This window comes from Myxocyprinus asiaticus, chromosome 17, assembly GCF_019703515.2.
Source record: "Myxocyprinus asiaticus isolate MX2 ecotype Aquarium Trade chromosome 17, UBuf_Myxa_2, whole genome shotgun sequence".
Taxonomy (NCBI): Eukaryota; Metazoa; Chordata; class Actinopteri; order Cypriniformes; family Catostomidae; genus Myxocyprinus; species Myxocyprinus asiaticus.
In genome coordinates this window covers 39,811,868-39,835,447 of record NC_059360.1, presented here as the reverse complement: position 1 = coordinate 39,835,447, position 23,580 = coordinate 39,811,868, and the positions used below count along the sequence as shown (strand labels likewise).

At 36.6% G+C, this 23,580-nt stretch overlaps 3 protein-coding genes across 28 annotated transcripts in view; 1 reads left to right on the top strand and 2 right to left on the bottom strand.

The window, feature by feature from the left end:
* Positions 1-5,518, bottom strand: part of LOC127455422 (titin-like) — a 56,079-nt gene extending 50,561 nt beyond the window's left edge. For 25 of the 26 annotated variants that reach the window (XR_007899673.1, XM_051723303.1, XM_051723300.1 and 22 more), the window contains exons 1-8: positions 5,273-5,518; positions 2,301-2,504; positions 2,081-2,185; positions 1,296-1,379; positions 1,070-1,165; positions 736-855; positions 491-598; positions 159-278 (exon numbers count right to left, since the gene is read on the bottom strand). Coding sequence is in view for 25 of the 26 variants with exons in the window: in XM_051723303.1 (XP_051579263.1) it covers positions 159-278; positions 491-598; positions 736-855; positions 1,070-1,165; positions 1,296-1,379; positions 2,081-2,185; positions 2,301-2,504; positions 5,273-5,291 (856 nt within the window). In the remaining variant the exon portion in view is untranslated. The remainder of the gene's footprint in view (positions 1-158; positions 279-490; positions 599-735; positions 856-1,069; positions 1,166-1,295; positions 1,380-2,080; positions 2,186-2,300; positions 2,505-5,272) is intronic. The other variant, XM_051723306.1, reaches the window with a different exon arrangement.
* A 1,938-nt stretch (positions 5,519-7,456) lies between these two features.
* On the bottom strand, positions 7,457-17,824 carry LOC127455434 (tyrosine-protein kinase fyna-like). Its single transcript, XM_051723348.1, has 13 exons — positions 17,657-17,824; positions 16,270-16,357; positions 15,475-15,731; positions 14,482-14,578; positions 12,332-12,430; positions 12,031-12,134; positions 11,665-11,814; positions 11,264-11,428; positions 10,862-11,041; positions 10,486-10,562; positions 10,223-10,376; positions 9,751-9,882; positions 7,457-8,660 (listed from the first exon to the last, which is right to left on the bottom strand). The coding sequence occupies exons 3-13, from the start codon at positions 15,719-15,721 to the stop codon at positions 8,452-8,454; spliced, it is 1,614 nt and encodes a 537-aa protein (XP_051579308.1). The 5' UTR covers positions 15,722-15,731; positions 16,270-16,357; positions 17,657-17,824; the 3' UTR covers positions 7,457-8,451.
* Positions 17,825-20,638: 2,814 nt separating this feature from the next.
* Positions 20,639-23,084, top strand: LOC127455449 (myristoylated alanine-rich C-kinase substrate-like). The gene is made up of 2 exons (XM_051723363.1): positions 20,639-20,973; positions 21,828-23,084. Exons 1-2 carry the CDS (start codon positions 20,887-20,889, stop codon positions 22,413-22,415), a joined length of 675 nt encoding a protein of 224 aa, XP_051579323.1. The 5' UTR covers positions 20,639-20,886; the 3' UTR covers positions 22,416-23,084.
* Positions 23,085-23,580: the final 496 nt, after the last annotated feature.

Sequence of the window (23,580 nt, the reverse complement as noted above, 5' to 3'; positions counted from 1 at the left end):
TGTGTGAAAGGGAATAAAAGTCATTGTTGTTTAAGCGCCATAGTGTTTATTTCACCAGGAAATTGCTGCGATATGTACAACGAGCCATGTAAATTAATTTAGCAAAAATGTAGGTATAGTAACGTGATTCTATGAGAGAAGGTTGCATTTTAAAGTACCTTTAATGCCCCCGAACATGGTTGAAAAATAGATTAAAATGGCCTTGATCCAGCTTAAAATTTGCACAACTGCTTCACTGGCCATTTCCGCTGGATTAATGATCGCTACATCTAGGATGTCTAAGCAGAATAGAAAGCATAAAACCTACATAAGTGAGCCTGGGCAGCTGAAATCATGTTTGATTGAAATGATCAAATATAATTAATCAGTCCTTTTAGAAATGGAATCACTGACAATTTTCAAATCCTGATAGAAATTAAAATTGTATTTGCATGTCAGCTCCCAAAACAACAACGGCCAGTTATTTCAGCATGATAAGCAATTCAAGTACCTTCAAACAGGTGGAACAAGTAACCCACTGGGTATCTAATCCATTCTGTGATGCCATCTAATACTGCACCACCAAGTTTCACTGTTTCAGTGATCCCCTGTGTATCCCCTGTGTAATGACAAAACAACAGAACTTAAAACTAAACAAAGTACTACTGTGTTTTATACTACTTGAATGATACAGTATATCATTTTATATGTAAAACTATGTATGTAATCAAACTGGGTTCTTTAAAGTACTAGTACCTTCAGTGCCTTGCCACATTGTTGAAAGATATTGTACAATGGCCTTGATCCAGCTTAAAATTTGCACAACTGCTTCACTGACCATTTCCGCTGGATTAATGATTGCTATTTCCAAGATATCTAAGGAGTAAGGAAAGCATTCAAAAGACATTATTGAGCCTGTGCAAATGAAATCATGATTGAAATGTTCAAGTATGACTAATTATTTCTTTTGTAGCAAGGGGATCAATAGCAATTTACAAATCCTGCTCCTGTGTTAGAATACGCCCAAGGTTTCTGACTGCATGTTAGCTCCCAGAACAATGGGAAATTATTTTAGCACAAATGCCGGTACCTTCAAATAGGTGGAATAAATAGCCCACTGGGAATCTAATCCATTCTGTGATGTCATCTAATACTGCACCACCAAGTTTTACTGTTTCAGTGATCCCTGTATCATCGGTAGTGGAAAACAAACAAACAAAAACAGAATAATTAAAATAAAAACTAAATAAAAAAGTCCTTTTGTGTTGTGTACTGCTGAATGATTGTTATGGCCATGAATTAATGTATTTACATACCACCAGCACTAAATAATTCTGACAAATAAGCCACTGCTAAATTAACAGCGTCCAGCGGATTAAAGATCACTTCAGTGATGGTCTCTGTATTCAAAACAAAACAGCAAAGAAAATGGGACATACTCCGCTTGAAATCATTAACAAAGCATACATTACACTTAAAGGAATAGTTCACCCTAAAATGAAAATTCTGTCATCATTTACTCATCCTGTTGTTCCATACCCTGATTATTTTCTTTTTTCTCTGGAATACAAAATAATATTTTAGGCAGAAAATTAACATAAGTCACCATTCACTTTCACTGTATGAAAAAATGTCCAATGAAAGTAAACGGTGACTGAGACTTTTGGGTGAACTATCCCTTTAAAGCTGAAGATGTACATTTACATGAAAATTTACTTTTTCAGTGTTAAAATATGTTTTTTGATCCCAGCTAAATATGTAGAGACAACTATGAATAAGCCATTCATAGGTTAATTTTCAAAAAAACTGTAAACACTGTGTCTCTGTGCCACTGTGAAAATTCCTCTGTTAGTTTAGAGTGACCCGCTTTGACCCGCCCCAACCAATGGCAGGAGTTGGGGCGGGACTATCTGACTGTTTGAACAACAACAGATGAGGGGTGTATTTGGAAAGCTGTTCTGAAAACAATGCTTATTTTTGCAATTCCATTCAGTGGCACTGGTGTCACAGAAATTACATACTTTAGCTTTATTGTCAAATCATTGAAAGTTTTACACCCTCTAAAAGTTTAAAGAAACATTTTGTAACTGTAAAAGCATACCATAAATATTAGTAAAGAAATTGTTCACATGGTTTATCCCATTGTCAATGCCTTCAATGGCCTTGTCCACTGCTAACATTGGATCTGAGGCAAAATCCTGGAAGCCTATTTAAAAAAATAAATAAATAAAAATCACAGTGAACCACACTAAGGTGCCATATACATGGAAAACATGTTGCAGCATTGCTAATTTGAAAATTATATTAAAATTAGAACTTACTTGCAAGCTGATCGTCACTCACAAAATCAAACATGACAACACCAGCGACTGACCATGAGACCAGAAGTGTGATGATGACCAGCCACTGAGCAGGACGATTCAAGACTCCAAGAAATCCATGGCTTCTGGCTGTGAGAGAGTCTGGAGGAACTGGCCTTACTGGAGCATCTGCAGTGGTGGGACGAATAGGCTTTACTTCTACACCTGGAGTAATGTGGTCAAATTAAAGGGATAGAACAGATCACACAAAAATGACAATTCTGTCATTATTTACTCAACTTCAGGTTGTTCTAAACCCATATGACATTTTTTCTTCTGTGGAATACAAAAGTAGATGTTAAGCAGTACGTTAGCCTCAGTCACCAATCACCATTGCCTTTCATTACATCTTTTTCCCATACAATGAAAGTTAATAATTACTGAGGCTGTCATTCTGCCTAACATCTCCTTTTGTGTTGCACTGAAGAAAAAAAGTCATACTGGTTTGAAACCACATGAGGGTGAGTAAATGATGGTAGAATTTTCATTTTTCAATTAATTGTCCCTTTAAACCTATGCCAAGGTTTTATAGAAACTTAAAAATTCTTTAGATGAAAAAAATACTAATGTGCTCCTAGAGCTGTTTACTTTCGGAATAAGCATTCTCAAGCCATGAGATTTTAGAATAGTGGTTTCTGATTTATGAGTAAAAGAAGATCTGTAAATGCAAGCTGCTAACAAAACATGGACAACAGTTATCACAAGGATGTGAGTTTACCTGCTGGATGAATCAGAAAGGCTTTCCTTTATGCAACTTATATTTTACCATCTTATTAGCAATTTATGTTTTTAAAACTCTGTGGTATGCATTATGTTATAAAAGTTGATTTTCTGACATAAAATAATTATAATTACAAAAAAAAAAAAAAAAAAAAAGATAATAATAATAATAAATTTTTTTGTACATTTAAAAAAAAAAAAATGTATTCAATTTTGGCAACAATGTACCACAATTCAAAATCGTCCAAAAACTATTTTTTTATTTTTTAAAAAATTTTAATGATCAATATGTCCTTAAATTAAATACATATTTCTTGGATTAATTAAAGTGTTTACACACGTGGAAGTCCTAAAAACTAAAAGCGAGTGGATCATTATCATGTTTTTAACAGTGTCGATTATCGATGTCTTTCCACTGTCAGTAAAGCCTATCTCATCCTCACTGGTGTCAATCGGAAAAGCTAGCTTTGCACTCATTTTGCTCTTTCCATAAAACATTGCCGTGTTCATTATTGTCAGAACAGGAGAAACACAAAACATACTTGTGTTACTAATGCATAAATGCACTTATATATGGTAAACATTTCCAAATCAATGAATAAATGCAACATTATAATTGATATCACTATCTAAACAAAACTGACGTTTGAGTTATGACTGTATGTAATTTATGTTGTAGAAAAAAATGAAAAAGTATTTTCAAGTAATGTTAACCACAGTGTTTAATTTATTCTTAAATTGAAAACCGCTGTTTAAAAAATGAATTCAAAATTCCCGAGGGACATTATAACTAAACTGCTCTGATTTTCACACAGTCGGGGAAATGTTACCCAAAGGTTGCTAAATGGCTATAGTTAAAAAATCTGAAGAAACATTTTTTTTATTTGAAATTTACAGTGTTTGGTTTGATGCAAACTCCATCTTGTTATTTGGCAGTAAAGAAATCATCACTTTAAAATACTTTCAATATGTTTTATATACTACTTTATATATTTTGTTCTATATAAATACTGTGCCATGACCCCATGTACTGCATTTCTGCATCTGCTCTCGTACATTAACATCCTAGACATCTGACTTCACACTGACTTCACACTTCAAACTGTACAGTATGTCCATCTTGTATTAATTTCTTTATTGCTATGTAATGTCCTGAGTTTAATAAACTGTAAACAACAGCAAAAATACCCATCAAATAAAACTCTCAATATTTCTTTAATGTTAAACTTGTCGTTAGAAACACGACCCTGTTTGCAGCTACATTTACCAAAATGTGACATTTTCAGTTTACTTTATATAGCCTTACTCAGGTGCGGGGCCAGAAGGGTGGCACGGGGTGGCAGCTGCCACCCTAAAAATGAGCTTTGACACCTCACTCGCCACCCAAACAAGGACCCCGCTCACGTCCTGGAGATACTCGCACATGTTCCTTAACAATATTCCTCCTGTGTCTGTCAGGACACAGCGTTCCGCATCAGGTCAAATGGAATCATCCACAAGACAATACCGCACATCTGCACCCCCCCCCCCCACACACACACACACATCCCATCATACGAACTTACTGGATGCCACCCCTTACTCGACTCTTGCCACCCCGTTGCCAACCCTGGCAAAAAATCTAGTAGCCTTAATGCATGAAAACTTTTCATAAATTCGCCGATGCATTATGAATAGATAAACATGAATCAAATTATATATAAGGTTGAATACACTGTAGGTAAAGTAGGACACTTCTTGAAAATGTGTCACTGGAGTAATTTTTAAAATATGATCCAAATGGCTATGTCAATGTCATCCCATACAAGTTTAGGATAAACATAATGCTGATTTAATGGAATAATATATACCTAATAATAATTGATCAAACTAAAGAGGCACACTTTACCTGTATATACACTTCAAACAAAGACTAATTATTTAAAGCTGATTTTGATATATGCCATACCATTCAAATGAACATGCCATACCATTTTTTTTCAGTACTTGTGTATATCACAGTATATTATAATAAGATTATAAAATGGACTTTGTTTTACCAGATAAGAATACATTTTGTGACAAAACATATTTTGATATATGACAAGCTCAGCTGCACTTTCAGTATCAGAATAAACCACAATAGCACTTTTTGTGAGATTCAGTCATTATTCTATTAGCTCTACTGTAAGTCTCTCAATGAAATAGAGACCATGAGTGAAAACCTGCAGTACCTTTAGTTGCCTGAGCCATTGTGTAGGTTTGTTTTAGTTCCGATTGTCCTTTGATTTTGTTTGTTTAATCTTATTAGGATGGTTTCACCCAGGTGATGTTATATCCCACTCAGGAAATGATATTCCTCTTTGTTGTCCCCATGCAATCCACAAGTGAAACCTGGCAAATTCATGAGAAAAAGTGGGATGAGGGTCTTCAAAATGCCGTATTGGTGAGCATGGCTGGGGGAGAATGGGATGTAAACAGGGGAGTTCAGGCAGGGGAGAAGGCAAATAGGTGCTGGTAATGTAGCTGATGTTATTGGTCCATCACATGGGTATGGGCTGGGAAAAGTTCTAGGGAGCTTTATGGTAACCTTATCCTTTGGAAGCCTGGTTTATTCTTAGACATTAGTGTTCACCAGCTGCACTCTCTCTTGCCTTTTTAGGCCGTAGGGGGGCGTGATCTGTCAGGGGCCTCTACTGGAAGCAAAAGAAGAGACATGATTATGTGTTGACAGACTATAATGTCTCTGTTTCTTGGTATTTTATATATAATAGTAGTTGAATTAATTTAATGCATGTACCATCAGTGACATTGCAATGTTTGTGGTCAATATACAGTAGTAATTTACTCTCTGATCATCAATACAAGTGAAAAAGTTTTAAGATGACACCGGCAGCAGAAATCAATCCTTTGGGATCTTTTACCCTTTTTTAAAAATTGAATTATGCTTCCAATTTGCACTCTTTTTTCAAATCTGTGATTTTAATGGACAGATTGGAAATATAGAAGCTCCACACCTATTTATAACTAACTAGGGAACAAATTAGCTGAGCAGTGATGTGAAATGTGGACATCCATGTGGCATGGACTCTTAATTTTTGCCTGGGATGAAGGGGCCCTCTTCTGGACATACAGGGCATTACAGAAGTACATTGCAGCAGAGGACAGGCATATGGATGACGGGGCCTTAGATGCATGGGTTAAATTGGGATTTCTTATGGATTACTTTTATGCTGCCTTCAGTAGTGGTTCTAGCTTGTATGGCGCCCTGGGCGAAACCCACTTCAACATGCCCCCAAAGTTGTTGCCTGGGGGAGGGGGGGGTTGGTAGTGTTCTGTGTGGGTGCCTCGTGCCTCGTGCCGCACCCCTGCAAGATGCCGCCCCGGGCAACTGCCCATGTCGCCCATCTGCCACTGGCTGCCTTTATGTGCTTTTTGCACCTTCAGAGTTTTGGTACCCATTCACTTGCATTGTGAGGACCTACAGAGCTGAAATATTCTTCTAAAAATCTTCATTTGTGTTCAGCTGAAGAAAGTAAGTCATACACATCTTGGATGGCATGAGGGTGAGTAAATAATGAGAGAAGTTTCATTTGTGCGTGAACTATGCCTTTAAGAGGGAATAAAATGAAGTGTCCCACTTTGACAATACAAATGTTCTGACAAAAAAATGAGAACATTCTTTTTCCAGCCTATAGGATTTTCTTAATTTTTGCTTCTGACACGGAAAGAGACATCATAATTTGGATCAGAATTAAAAGTGCAAGGAAAATTTCCAAAAGTGTCCCACTTTGCTTATATTCACCCTAAACGAGGGGCGACTGGGCGAGTTGAAATTGTTTTGGTGGTAATCAATATAATGCCACAAATGCTGTTGATTGAGGTTAACTGGCATTGAGCCTTTAAATATTTGATATTGCTTATAAATGAGTGGACAAGAAAGATATTTGTTCAGGTGAGAAAAAATAAAATAAAATATGACACTTTATTCTAAAAATGTTTGTGCATAAACGAAACGAAGCAATTAAATAAACAAAATATTTATGAATGAATACAAATATGGATGGTACAAAAATAAATGTCAAAATTATGCGGTTGAAGTTTAACAAAAATGCAGCACATAATTTAAGTTATAGGCCCAGATAAAAACAGTGTTCCATGGAACCCCTTATTCTATTCAAATCAATGACTGAAACCAACACTGTATTGTAAGAAACTGCTCATGGTATACGATCAGTCACCATTGGTTTAACTGTTGACAATGCTTATATTGTTTCAAAGAGAATATATGTCATTACATAATTTGCTTTATGTACAATGACAAATATCTCATAATATCATATATAAATATATAAATTATCATATTGTTACCCTAAGTATTTTCATAGGGTGGACAAAAAAAATGAAAGAGCCAATAATGAATATTCAGACATGTCATTTTATCATGAAGGTCAAAATGGAGGGGCAAAAAACAAAGCAGACCAGCATTGAGTTATCTTGAGTGAAATTCAACCATTTCATACTTTTTCTCTATGTCTTTAGTTATTTCACAATGCATGATATTATGAGATACATTTAATGTATTTGTTTTTATTTTCTCTCACAACAGTAATGATGTTAGCAGTTCATTTTATCTCATTTGCAAGTATAGTCAAGCATAATGCCCACTTGGTCTCATTCTATTCTGATACATACACTGCTCTATAGTTAATCCAAAGTGACTAAATAGAAAATACACTCATTCTAAGAAGCAGGAAAACAAAATAGAGACACTGAGTGCTTGCTAAAAGCAGGTGCAAATAATTAGGCCCAGTAAACTCACTAAAACCAGTGCAGACATCATTACCTTTCGTGAAAAAGTCACAATAATGTGTCAGAAATGCTACCTATGCACTGTTAAGAGGGAGTGTTTTGACATGTATAATAATTTTACTATATAGCTGACAGAATTTTCCTTTAATTTTTAAAAGAGGCTGGTCAACATCCTACTGGAAGTGTCTAGGAATGATTTCCAGAATCATTGCAATTATTAAAACGTTTGATGTTGCCATAATCATGCTTTCCTCACAGCGCTGATTCTTTCTCGGCCTGGATAAGAACATAAAACAGCATTATAAAAAGTAATAAAACGAGCAAAATACAAGGGGTAACTAAACACAAGTATTATATTTACACTAAATACAAATAAGCCATTCTTATCACAAATCACAATCGATTTCGCTTCCCAAAAACACTATTAGGCTTCACTGACAGATATAATGCGATTGCATGTCCTTTTTCAATGGAAGATGGATTGTGTCAGATATTGGAACAAGATGGCACAAAATCTGGAAGCTTTTATCATCAAACGCTCATTTAATCAGTCTTTTTGAGGGCAGTCTGTTGTGGCATTCTGTATTCTAGAGCTCTATGTTTAGAGGTTGTCCCCTGGTTGGTACTGTGGTTCAGTGGCAGTGAAGTAATCCTCTAGGAAGGCTTGCAGATACTCAAAGGTAGGCCGCTCCTCAGGGTCTCTTTTCCAGCATTGGAGCATGAGCTCATGCAGGGAGCTAGGGCAGTCCTGGGGGCATGGCATCCTGTAACCACGCTCCACTTGCTCCAACACTTCCCGGTTATTCATCCCTGATAGACAAAAGCATACTGTCTTTAAAGGAATATTCTGGTTTCAATACAAGTTAAACTCTATCGACAACATTTGTGGCATAATGTTGATTACTACAAAAAATCATTTAGACTCATCTGTCCTTTTCTTTAAAAAAAGCAAAAATGTAGTTTACAGTGAGGCACTTACAATGGAAGTGATTGTGGCCAATTTTTGGAGGGTTTAAAAGACAGAAATTTGAAGTTTATTATTTTATAAAAGCACTTGCATAAATTCTTCTGTTAAAACTCATGAATTATTTGAGCTGTAAAGGTGTTTAAATCTTTATTTTTACAGTCATTTTAGGGGTTTAAGGTTTGTTGACATTACATAGTCATGGCAACGAAGTTGTAAAATTGCCTATAACTTCACACAGAAAAGGTAAGTGAGTGATTTTATCACACTAAAATCATGTTAACACACATATTGTTTATGTCTTGTGGCTATATTTTTGAAATAGTGAGTATTTTAACTAGTGCTGTCAGTCGATTAAAATTTTTAATCACGATTAATCGCATACTTTTTTTGTAGTTAATCACGATTAATCGTAGATTTTGAAGGTGATGAAATTTGACACTATATATACTTATTTTCTTGTCAAAATGTATATATTTCCATCTTAGGAAGAAAACAAAACAATATGTAGCAATATAATGCTTTATTTACATTTTCCAAAGAAAGCCTTCCACAATATAACCTTAGAAATGTGCTAAAGTAGCACCAATTCAAGTCACATCAAATGTTTCCCAAAGTCTAAGTGGGAGTTTGACTAATTGAATGAACTAGTCCCCACATAGGTTGCATCTTCATTGCAATGGGCATTAAATCTCATAAACTCTCATCATCCACAATAATAATCTGCCAGCAGTACACGATCATGAACTACATAGTTATAAATCACTTTGTTTATAGAACGCGGTTGTCACTCAGATTCACACCTGAAATGTGTATAAACACAATCATATTTATCACTCCAAACAGGACTGACAATGGCATTTTGCTGGTGTTTGAACATTACCGTAGCCATCTAAACTCATTGTCTTTGAATTCCCTTCAACCATAAAATCTCACCTGGATAGGGCACACGTCCTTTGGTTACCAGCTCTGTGAGTAGTATTCCAAATGACCACACGTCTGACTTGATAGTAAACCTTCCATAGAGTGCTGCCTCTGGAGCCGTCCACTTTATTGGGAACTTGGCACCTGCAACGGAACACTTTATTTTTTGGATCTGATCTTGAAGAGTGGTCTACTTGTGAACTGGACAAAGTTCCCAGGAAAATCACAGATTTAACTGTGTAGTATGTAAGGAAAACATTTCCAAAATGTTACATGACCTGTATGGCCACGTCATCTCAATCACATTTTCAACCAAAAGGCAATAAGCCGCCTTGTGGTTACTACACTACAGTTCTGCACAACATACAGCAGTAGAAACTATTTTATAACTACGTCCTTTGTAATTCTGATGATAGAATAACATTTTATCAGCACAGTTCTTAGCTTTTGTCCCATCATCCTAATTTGGAAATGTAACCCTCACCTTGTCGTGCTGTGTATTCATTGTCTTCTATTAGCCTGGCCAGTCCAAAATCTGCAATCTTGCACACTAAGCTGTCACCAACAAGTATGTTGGCAGACCGCAGATCTCTGTGGATATAGTTCATCCTTTCGATGTAAGCCATGCCTGCAGCAACCTAAAAGGGAATGCACAAGCAATGAAAATTTGAAATGTCCAGTGCTTACTGAAACCAAATACATTTATTGATTATTTGAGTGCACAGGACAACAAAACATTTTACTAACCTGCGCAGCCATGTCCACTAAATTTGGTAATTTAAGCCCACGTCCTTCACCATCCTTCAAGAAATCTAGCAAGCTTCCTTAAAAACCATCACAATGCATGTGAATCAACCTGTAGCTAGTGTTACTGTTGCTCATGACTGTCTCTAAAACCCACTACTTTGTTTCACAATTAATTTTTTTTTTTTGTATGTCATTCTGCAGTAATTTGTTTCCATATGAAATGTTTCCATCATTTGTGACTTAGTCATATTAAAGGTGAATTTTTGTCTTGTTACAGTTGTTCAACAGAAAATGTTTTTTTTTTATTATTCAACTTACATACTGCTACTTAAAACACCAATTCATATACGTTTAAATCCACAAGATCCGTTCTTACCTTTGCTCATATATTCTGTGACAATGTAGATAGGCTCTTCGGAGACGACCGCATACAGCTGCACTAGCTTGTCATGCCTCAGTTTCTTCATTATCTGAGCTTCCTCCAGGAATGACTCTGGAGACATTGTGCCCGGTTTCAAGGTCTTCACTGCCACTTTAGTATTACCGTTCCAAGTGCCTGCCATTCGGAGACGAGATTTCATAGTTAGTGAGTCACCCAGCCCTTGAAAGTAACCACACATAAATTTCGCCAGGACAGCTGGCTTTATCGCAAACATATTTGACAACAGAAAATTATCTCTTGTCTTCCTGACAAGCCTAGATTTATACCCCTGGAATTTCACGTAATACACGAATATCAAGCTCTTTTATTGGGCATGTGGTTAAGCTAATCGCTTACCCATCCAGACTTCTCCAAACTGTCCATTCCCCAATCGTTTGATGAGCTGAAGTGACTCCCGTGGGATCTCCCATACATCTTTGGTTTTGATGGACAGGTCGGCAAGGCGGGGCATCCCTTTATGGCATGGGACTATTAAACGGCAACAAAGTCCAGCAGCCCTGGCTGAATAATAAATGATTCAAAATCAGTACTGGGTCACGTCTTGAGGATGTAAACAGTGATACTGATTATACTGTTAATGGTTAGATTTAATTAAGAAATTACGAGCTAGGGATGTGCAAAACTGCATATTTTCGTAATCAACTTGTCAGTGGGCGGTCTAAACAATACTACTCAGACTTATGGAAATCTAGAAAATCAAAGCAGGTGATTTAAAGTTTATTTTTAAGGCAATTTACCAGAATAATGATGCACAAGCTGCTGCAGAGTTTCAAACTGAGCTCTAGTGGTGATGTAATATCCTCCATTGTCCAACTTGCGGATTTTGTAGTGCTTCACATGATCGCCCTTAGATTCATCCCAGTCTTGTATGGACAATGAGTATGCTCCTAGAGGAAACGTACTAGAAGATTACATACTAGAAGAACTCTACAGGAGTCTTCCAAAACGTTGTGTTTCAGAGAATCACATGTAGAATTACATGTAAAAATACCACTGTGTTATTCTTGACGCGTTAGCATACCTACGGAACAAAGACTGGTCAATTTAGACCGGTCATTATAATTTAGAGTAATTCTATGTGGGTTTGTGCAAATGCCATTTACCTTTCGTGGTCTCACTCTCCCTTATAAGGAAAGTGCCCCTGGGATTTCCATTGGACAACAACTGCCTTTCAGCATCTTTACGACCAAGTTTACCAAAATACCAACTACAAAAGGATATACATTGTTTGGTTTGGTTAACAGTATGACCACATGACAAAGTTATGCTATAGTTCTTGTCCCAATGAAAATACTATTTAGAGTAATGCAAAAAGCAGTCATTGTTCTTTTGGTCAGTCATCCTATTTATATATTACGATTGTCTATTTTAGCACAAAAAAAAAAAAAAAAAAACAGAACTTACTCTTCTGCTTGTATGGAGTCTACTGGAGCCACATAATTACTGGGTATGTATCCTGTGCCACCTGTAGTGAGAGACCGGGCCTCCCACCAGTCCCCTTCACTGAAATATGGCAACAAGTGCGAGAGAACTAATAAACAGTCAATACATTTACAATCCACTTTATCCTCACCATACACATGACATTTCAAGCTACATGCACCTCATCCACTTCATCATCAATTATTAATGAAGAGCATACATATTAAAACATATGGTCAGAATAAAAGTTTGTTTGGTAGCAACAGACTTTGCTGTTATATTTTTCTAACTGTACCATATTGTATATATGCTTGTAATCTGCAAATTCTTTCTGTGCAGACACATTAAAAGTTACTGTAACTTTGTAGCCAGCCCACTGAGTAATAAAAACTATTCAGACAATATACAGTTGTGCTCAAAAGTTTGCATACCCTGGCAGAAATTGTGAAATTTTGGCATTGATTTTGAAAATATGACTGATCATGCAAAAAACGGTCTTTTATTTAAGGATAGTAATCATATGAAGCCATTTATCATCACATAGTTATTTATGAGAACAGAAATCACCCAAATGGCCCTGATCAAAAGTTTACATACCCTTGAATGTTTGGCCTTGTTACAGACACACAAGGTGACACACACAGGTTTAAATGCAATTAAAGGTTAATTTCCCACACCTGTGACTTTTTAAATTGCAATTAGTGTCTGTGTATAAATAGTCAATGAGTTTGTTAGCTTTCACATGGAAGCACTGCGCAGGCTAGATACTGAGCCACGGGGAGCAGAAATGAACTGTCAAAAGACCTGCATAACAAGGTAATGGAACTTTATAAAGATGGAAAAGGATATAAAAAGATATCCAAAGCCTTGAAAATGCCAGTCAGTACTGTTCAATCACTTACTAAGAAGTGGAAAATTCGGGGATCTCTTGATACCAAGCCAAGGTCAGGTAGACCAAGAAAGATTTCAGCCACAACTGCCAGAAGAATTGTTTGGGATACAAAGAAAAACCCATAGGTAACTTCAGGAGAAATACAGGCTGCTCTGGAAAAAGACCGTGTGGTTGTTTCAAGGAGCACAATGCAACGTTACCTGAACAAAAATGAGCTGCATGGTCGAGTTGCCAGAAAGAAGCCTTTACTGCGCCAATGCCACAAAAAAGCCCGGTTACAATATGCTCGACAACACCTTGACACGCCTCACAGCTTCTGGCACACTGTAATTTGGAGTGACGAGACCAAAATAGAGCTTTATGGTCACAACCATAAGCGCTATATTTGGAGAGGGGTCAACAAGGCCTATAGTGAAAAGAATACCATCCCCACTGTGAAGCATGGTGGTGGCTCACTGATGTTTTGGGGGGGGGGGTGAGCTCTAAAGGCACGGGGAATCTTGTGAAAATTGATGGCAAGATGAATGCAGCATGTTATCAGAAAATACTGGCAGATAATTTGCATTCTTCTGCATGAAAGCTGCGCATGGACGCTCTTGGACTTTCCAGCATGACAATGACCCTAAGCACAAGGCCAAGTTGACCCTCCAGTGGTTACAGCAGAAAAAGGTGAAGGTTCTGTAGTGGCCATCACAGTCTCCTGACCTTAATATCATCGAGCCACTCTGGGGAGATCTCAAATGTGTGGTTCATGCAAGACGACCAAAGACTTTGCATGACCTGGAAGCATTTTGCCAAGACGAATGGGCAGCTATACCACCTGCAAGAATTTGGAGCCTCATAGACAACTATTACAAAAGACTGCACGCTGTCATTGATGCTAAAGGGGGCAATACACAGTATTAAGAACTAAGAGTATGCAGACTTTTGAACAGGGGTCATTTCATTTTTTTCTTTGTTGCCATGTTTTATGATTGTGCCATTCTGTTATAACCTACAGTTGAATATGAATTCCGTAAGAAATAAAAGAAATGTGTTTTGCCTGCTCACTCATGTTTTTGTTAAAAATGTTACATATATTACCAATTCTTCAAGGGTATGCAAACTTTTGAGCACAACTGTATATCAGACTGTTTGTCTTCATTTTCATTCTGATGAATTGTTTTGCTAGAATTAGATCCATTTGGCTTTTCTGATAATATTGTCCTATGGTATTTTAAAATGTTTTCTATCAACTCACGTGCTATTGAGAATCTGGAACTTCTCCCCTTTCCTGAAGCTGAGGTCATCCTCTGACCTTGCTTCATAATCATAAAGTGCTACAAAGAGTGTTACTCCTGAAAAGGAGAGGGCAAATAACATAAGCTTATTGACAAAGACTGATACAACACATAGTTTTATAGAAATATTACAATGTCTAAACAATATGTTGTGCAAGGTGGAAAACTGTTGGGATATTTTAAGAAAGATGAGGGAAAATGTTTGTTGGGTTTTATTTTCATGCGTACTTAAAGGGATAGTTCACCCAAAGGTGAAAGCGGAAGTATGTAATTTTTTCAGTGTTAAAACACTTTCTTCTATCCCAGCTTAATATGCAAAGACAACTAGAAGCTATTCATAGGTCAATTTTCTCGAAAACTGTAAACACTGTGTCTTTGTGGTGCTATATACAGTAAATTTCTGTGTTTGTTTTGAGTGACCCACTTAGACCTGCCCCAACAACATTACTCAACCAATGGCAGGAGTTGGGGGCAGGACTATTTGACTGTTTGAATAACAGCGTATTACAGAAAGCTGTTTTGAAAACCTTTATTTTTGCAATTCTGTTCAGTGGCGCTAGTGTCAAAGTAATTACATACTTCAGCTTTAAAGTCAACACGAAATGGCATTCACAACCCATTTTACTTCTGTAATGTGATGTATTTCCAAGTCAAACAAAAAAAATATTTAGGCCAGGACTTGATTTTATCCATCGGGAATTGGTTACATTTTGTGAAAAGTGGGCGTTCCATACCAGAATTGAGGCAGATTTTTTTTTTTTTTTTATAGAATAACATGCACTGAAGAATTGTGCACAATAAAACCAGAAACATGTAGAAAATAAGTACATTTTAATTTCATGTTGACTTTAACATTCACAGCAGTTTTTCACAATCTCTTGGTTCCTTTTTAAAAAATGAAGCTTCCACTCTCTGTTGAAGTTCCAGAACAGCAAAGTCCCCGTTTGTTTTACCTGTTCCACCCCGAGATCGTAGAGTTCCGGAGTGTGAAGAAGAGTTCACTCCGCCAAACACGGTCACTCCTTGACTGGCAGGCGTGTGAAAGTTGTTGTAGTTTGGTATGGTGGTGACTCCAAAGCTTGGGTAATGCTGAGGCGTCGGGTCGGCCCCATAGCGAAATCCTGCATGCTGCGTGACACTAGTTTCTCTATCGTCCGTGAGTTTGGTTGCCTCTTTGTCCTTACATTGCACACAGCCCATTATCTATATTCTTTGTGATTAAGAGAGAAAATAAAAGAACATTTATGTAACAACATTATGACTTAATCGTTGAATAACTGCATTGTTTTTTACGAATCAATTGAGATATTATAAAAAAGTATTATGAGGAGGAGATTAACATTCAATTTCAGAAAGAAAAAATTTTTTTGAAAGTAAACAAAAATCTCTAAGTTATTTTTTTAAAAAGGGATATAAATCAATAATAAAGCCAATAATGTAATTGATCCAACATGGACATCTTTTTTAACAAACACTTTGTATTTACAGATAAAACAACTAAATGTGTCATTCATTGAATCTATGATTTATTTGATCAATAGATTCAAATCTTATTTTAAATGACTTGGATAATCAGTGATGACACATTCACTATTAACAATTCTGCTACTAAAGCTACATGAAGATAAACAGCAGTAAATACGTTTTACTCTGACTATGGCTTCATAATTTCGGCTGAAGGACTGAAATATAACATGCATAACGTAACGTGCAGAACGTAAGTGAAAACATATATTCAATAAACATACCAAGGCAAGCACTGGGCTTCCACAATGGAGTATAAATGTTCCATTCAATTAAAGATGGGGTGAAAACATCTATGATTTGCTCTGTTGCCTGAGTGGGCAAAACAATGAAAAAGCATAACACATCAATTTATTTGCAATCAACTTCTTCAGCACATTGTGTTGAAGAATGTTTAAACTCTTATAGAAAATGTACATTTCTTAATTCAACATCAGTATAGATGATTGTGCATACAAAAAGGAGAAAAGGCCATTCGCATTTTTGTTGTACAAGAAAAACAAGCATCAAGGCCACAGACATTATTCCATTATTTTTTTTTCTGGTCACACATTACAATAATAGTTTATTAGTTAACATTAGGTATCATGGACTAACAATGAGCAATATTTTTTACAGCATTTTTATTCATATTAATGTTAATTTCTAAATTTACTATTGTTCATTGTTAGTTCACATTGCAGCAGCTAGTGCATTAACGAACATCTACAACTTTTCATGTTAAAAATGTATGTTGAAATTAACATTAACTTAAATGAATGAGTGTTACAGCACTTTTTAATCTAGGTTAATGTTAATTTCAACATATACTAATACATTTTTTACATTAAAAGTATTGTTCATTGTATATATATATATATATATATATATATATATTGTTACCGTTATTCCTATCCTTGAATGTTTTGTACTGTACTATAGACTACTATATAACTTTATACTATATATAGTAGTAATTAGCACATATTTCATCATTTGCATAGATGCTAATGAAGTGATTAATAAAGTTGCATCCTACTTATCATTCAGGATGCGTAAAGAAAAAGCAATACGAGGAAAATAAATGTCTTTGGTGTTTAAGGTTTTAAACTTTAGGAATTATATGTACTGTAATCTAAGCCTGCATCCACTGCATATACTGTACATTTATACACATAAAGTAACCTGCCATTAGAAAGACTGCACAAAAATTATATTTAATAAAAATAAAAACTATTTAAGTCATATCTTTGTGTTTTGAGATTCTGTACCCTATTCAAGGGTCTTTAGTGAATACATTATATTAACATGTGCCCACTGTCCAGTGACAGAGGCCTTATTCTTCCATTCAATTGTGTACATAAGGCTTTTTTATGCTGCGCATCAATCCCTGCTGCCAGGGAGAAGCACTTCGGAGCAAAAGCATCACGAATCCCATAATGCATTCCCTCCCGATGTTAAACAACACTGAATATTATGCGGTTGATCAAGCGAATATATTTATATGAAGCAACCATCTCCCATCATTTCCATTAACCAGAATAGCCACTGGATACAAATGCACCAAGTTAATCAAAAACGCCAGACCATCAAAAAAAAAAAAAAAAAAAAAAAAAAAAAAAAAACGCTTACCAAGAGCGGTGTCGCCTGAAGGGTTTTGTAATTCACCGAAAAGAGAAAATCGAAAATAGGTCATTTGCAGACAGCTTTTACCCAATAAATAAAATCTCAGTGCATTATGAAAATAACAACATTGGCCCTGACGGTTCAGGCTGCTCCTGTCGCCGAGTGTAACAGATGATGGCGTTGCCGAGGCGGATTCTCAAGGGGAGCGAGGCTGTGATTGACAAGGCGTTTGACCAATCAGAACGCGCAGAAGACGCCTGCGTGCGTGTGCATATTTTGCCTCCACGATGGTCCAGTCTTGCTCGATCTATGCAGCGTGGGCTCAGATGTAGTTACAAAAACAAGCACTGTCTGGTTCTGTTTCTCATCCCATCTCTTAGAAACGGTCGAGAACCAACAATATGAGAATGCGGTCTGTGTACAATACCAGATTTTTCCCCCCTAATACATGCAAGTCTCAGGGGCACACCTGCTTATCTAGACACTCCTGAAAATGTCATTAAACTAGAGAAGGTTAGGGTGTGTACAACATTTTAGTTTATATATCAAAACCTAGTCTTGTTATCATCTCTGAGACACTAGAATGTAATATGGCCATATATAAACACACACACACACACACACACATATATATATATATATATATATATATATATATATATATATATATATATATATATATATATATATATAATTATAGGTCATATATTTGGGCATATTTAAACATATTTCAAATGTATTATTTAGGAAAATATGTTACATATTTAAAGACGACCAATTTTGTAGTACTTTGAAATATCCTATATATTGCATATATGCGACTGTTCTATATCAGTGAAAACCACACGAACAGACGTGTGACAGTTTTGGGTAAGTTACTTAAAAATAGTAATCCACTATAAATGGCTAATTATTTATCTAAAATTGTAATCAGATTACTTAACTAATTACTTCATTTAAAAAAGTAATCACATTACCAATTACTTTCATTTTAAGTTACTTTCTAAAACACTTTTACTCTCAACATATTCAAAATAATGTCTATATTTCTGTCTTGTTCATTGTTAGACACAAGTTATACACTCAGCACCTCACGTTTCTCCTTCACAATGACTCGTTACAGGGCCATAATTCATGTAATCTACATAAATAATATATTAGAAATAAGTATAACCCTATAATGTACTTATAAGTAATTAAATTAATTGAAAGTCAGTAACTGTAATCTGAATACAAGTAATGCAATACACTACTTTTTCCTGACTAAAAAGTATTTATATTACAGTAACTACTTACTTTATAATTGGATTACACCCAACACTGATGTGTGTTTTACATATATGGCATATATCAGATTACTTTCTCACCAGTGTTCATGTGTATAGACCCTTTTAAATTGATGTGCTGGTACCATGGTACAGTGAAGAAGAAGCCTTTGTTTTTGTCACACATTATACATTTGCACATATACAGTGAAATTATTAGTATTTTTTTTTTGCATATCCCAGCTAAGCTGGGGTCAGAGTGCAGGGTCAATCATGATACGGCACCCCTGGAGCAGATAGGGTCAAGGGCCTTGTTCAAGGGCCCAACAGTGGCATCTTGGCAATACCAAAAAAAATAAAAAATAAATGGGAATACCGTTTATGGTATTTTTATATATACCATGGTACTGAATGACCATATTCATGTGCCATGGTATTTGAACTGTCGCTACTAAAAGGAACTTTATTAAATAGCAGTCCAAATCATTGCCATGGTACAAGGAACCAAAAAGAAAAGAGAAAGATAAAAGGAAATGTCATTGTATTTTTGTGCTTTTTTTGTTAGTACATGAATGCTATGTAATGTTACAAATGTAGTCAGAATTAGCCATCAAAAATTAGATAGGCTGCCACTTTTATGATTTGGGCTTTCAAACATTTTCAGTATTAATATAGGGTTTTATTTTGGATACAAAATGAAACTCTTTGTCAGAGAATTCTTGTACTAAAACAAAATCTCTCAATTTCCCTATAATGTAGGTCAGCTGGGATGAAATTGTGCTAAATTTTGATGCAATTTAAACTTGAAAGGGTTTTGTTAGGCTTCACTGGCTAAAATATAAATTATTATGAAAATTGCTTGAGTCATGTTGTTGATTTAAAGTTAGGTGTGTTCCTTAAATCTGTACAAAGCAGTTTGGGAATCTTTGGACTTTTCTGTGTGCCTAAAACATTGATGTCAGCTTGTAGTTTGCAACCTAAATCTTTCCTCACTCCTTCCTGGATTAGTCAGCCAGATGCTCATTCACTCATTCAGACATAAACAAATATTTCACCACTGCACATTTACACTATTATCATTCTTTATGAGCAATCTGCTGTGATGTTGCTTGTACGAGCAGTTGCCATGGTGACGTGAGTTAGTAGTTGATGTGAAAGCAGCTTTAGACAATTTCATTGAATTCAAAACAGCTATGTCTGGGCTGACAATAAACTGTTACTGAATCTAGGTCACCATGATTCCTCAGAATGAATTCATCATGCAAGCAATGTCACTGGATGTTTACATTGGAAAAGTGTAATCCATGGATGGAGCAGATCCAGGTGATGAAATGCTCACCATTCAATGTGTTGGTTTATTAAGTGTATTAATATGATACAGTGGCCCAATGAAAAGGCTACTTAGCTATTTACATTTATGGTGTCTCCTTTATCCCTGCAAATCTTCATTAAGATTAGGGGAAATTGAAAGTCTTAAAGTTTAGGGTTTTATAAGGTGGAAAGGGGGGAAAGATTATATGTGTTAGATTAAAAAAAGAAGAAGAACAAAACCTTTGTGACTGGATTCATTGGTACTGAATCACCAGTTGCTGGTTGTGCGCCCTTCCTCCCTCTTCAGTGCGTGAGTGAAGCCCCTCCCCCTGCTTCTCGCAGACGTCTGATTGGCCCACACAGCTCTTCTGTGACGTCAAGGGTATTTGGGCGTTGTATCCAGCATCTCATTAACAAAAGAGAACAATTTCATTATCTTCATCTCTTAACCCCAAATAATTTATTTTATTTGAAAGGGTGCTACATTTATTAATTTTTTCCTAATCAGTTTATCACAGCTTCCCTCTCGTTATCTCTTTTTCGCGGACTTATTTGAAAAGTTACGCTCTTGAGAGCGAGCACGCGACGCGTCTGAGGGAGAAGCTCGCGCTCTTTGTTCATTCATTTGATCTGCTGGGATTCTTTGTTGCGCGTGAAAGCATGGGAGCGCAAATTTCCAAAAACGGTGCAAAAGACGAGACGGCTGCCGAAAAACTCGGCGAGGCTGAGAACAAATCAAACGGGCAGGTAATAACTCTCTTTAATTATTATCTTTGACTGTGCAGACGCGTGATGTTTTGAGGGGGTGTGCAGTACCCAAAAAAACCAAGTCGCCTCAGTTGAACAATGCGCCGATCAACAAAGGAACTCAAACAATTTCCACTGAAAATCAACACTTTGGTGTTATTATTGTCTGTATATTGACTGGTGAAATATACAAAATCATAGCCATGGTTTAAATGGGTTTCGTTTAGTATAAAATGCATTTTTCAACCCACACGCTGACTAAAATAACCGCCGCAAATGTAGTCAGTCAATGCATTTGAATGGCAAGTTTTTAAATCACATAGCATGCTGCCTTTTTTGACCCCCATGACTTTCGGAGATTGCAATATTATAATTTAAGAAATGCTAAATGGAAGCATCAGTAGCTGTGTCAAGCTTTTCCGTCGTGTAAAGCCATTTCGGTAAATCCACCACGCCTTTACTGCATCTTGTTGATAAGATGAGAGCGCTTATAAGACACTAAACGCAATCCACAGATTTAACATGTAAAATGGCTTTAATATGAGACGTGGCTTTCAGAGCGATGCTGCCTGTGCACTCAACGCGATGATCTCGGTTTGATCAACCAACGCTGGTTGGATCTACTCGTCCATCTTGCAACGCATTCACTCAGATGGCAACAGCATCAGCCAGACAAAGTGCGTGAGACTTCACCCACGTGGCGAATCTATAGACTCCATACAATGTTCCACGAGCTCTTTAATATTTTGTAGGGTTGTAAATATATGCAAGATGAATGAAAACAAACCATATTTTTAATTAATAACTGACTGCATGCAGTACAATTGTATTAAATGATTTTCTTATTCCCACAGGAGAATGGTCATGCTAAAACCAATGGGAATGCCTCTCCAAATGCAGATGCAGCTACAGAAGATGTGCAGGCCAATGGGAAGCACTCCGCTGATGAAGAAGTGAAGGCAGAGGAAGGGAAAGCTGAGAATGGAGGTGCCGCTCCTGAGGGTAATGGGGAGAGCTCCGCTGTTGCAAATGGCGAGGACTCGAGCAAGTCTGAAGTAAACGGCTCTGCCTCAGCAAGCGGTGAGCCTGGCAAACAGAAGAAGCGCTTCTCCTTCAAAAAGCCATTTAAACTTAGTGGCTTCTCATTTAAGAAGAGCGCCAAAAAAGAAGCTGAAGGCGGAGAGGTGGCAGCTGCAGTCGTGGAGAATGGTGAGCAGAAAAAAGATGCTGAACCTGAAGCTGAGGAGGCCAAACCTGAGGCTGCCAGTGAAGAAGCCAAGATGGAGGCTCCCACCGAGGAACCCAAAGCTGAGGAACCAACTGAAAGCAATGAGGAAAAACCATCCAGTGAGGTCGCTGAGGAGAAGCAAGCAGAGGCTGCACCTCAAGAACCAGCAGCTGCCACGGAGAGCTTGGAGGCCCCGGCTGCTGCCACAGAATAGGATGGATGTGAAAAGCCGGTTTTAGATGAAGTCCGAGGAGCACAAACGTGGAAAATTTGTACAAAAACCAATGACATTTCAAACCTTCTGTTTTCTCCCATACTTTTTCATTTCATCCATTCCTGTTCCATCCACTACATTGTATATGGCATTTCGAAGGAAGGAAGTTGGATGGAATGTTTGGATACGAAAGGCACTGTTTTCCCATGTTCTTCATAATTTTTTTTGTAGCAGTTGTGTAAGTCGGTGTGCGTGTGTTTGTGTGTGCATGAATGAGATTAATAGAGCATTGCTTGTTTCACACTTTTTTTTTGGTTTCTTTTTGTAGGTGAACTATGTTAGTATCTTAAGGACATTGAGTTAAAATGTTAGTTGAAGGCACTGGTGCCATACAATTGGGTAAATCAAGGGTGTAGAAAAGGAGCTATCAGAAATGACATTAGCAAATAATTTACAGATGTGATTGGTCAGTTGCCATTTGATTTTACTGATTGTTACATGAATCACTGAAATAGGTGCTCAAAACCTCAACAGCTGCATTGTGCAATACTGCCGCATTATGTATTGGTATTGGCTATTGTCATTGCTGGTTTTTATGATGTTGATAAAATGTTTTTTTTTTTTTTTTTTTCTTAAATCAGTGGTATCAATTGAAGTGTTTTTTTCTTTCTACAGAAGTACTCTTGTTTCAATGAGAATGATGTTCTGCAATGATTAAGATCAAAACGTTTGACCTGTCATGTGTAAAGCAGTCAAAGTGGTTTTTATTCCAGCAGAGTTCCACAAATGTATGAAATTGCAGGTGCAATCGTCAAGTAGACTTTCTTTTTTTTTTTCTTCCTGTAAATACTTCAGCACCATCTCTACTTGATTTTTAAATGGAATGTAATTGCGTGCAAATCGTTCACAATGCTTCTTTTACCCCTGCATTTTAGGGGCACTCAAAACAAAAATAAAGGATTTAGACAGAGAATATATGAGTGGCTTTGCTTGCCTTCACAATATCTGCATATTACGTATATAAAAAAGGTATGCATCCTTTGTGAAAAATAAGTGTTCTTAGAATAATTTGGAGGAGTATTTTCTAATATGAACCTAAAAATCACTCTCTCAACTTTCCCCTTGGGGTTTTTTTTTTTTTTTTTGTGTGTGTGTGTGTCTGTGC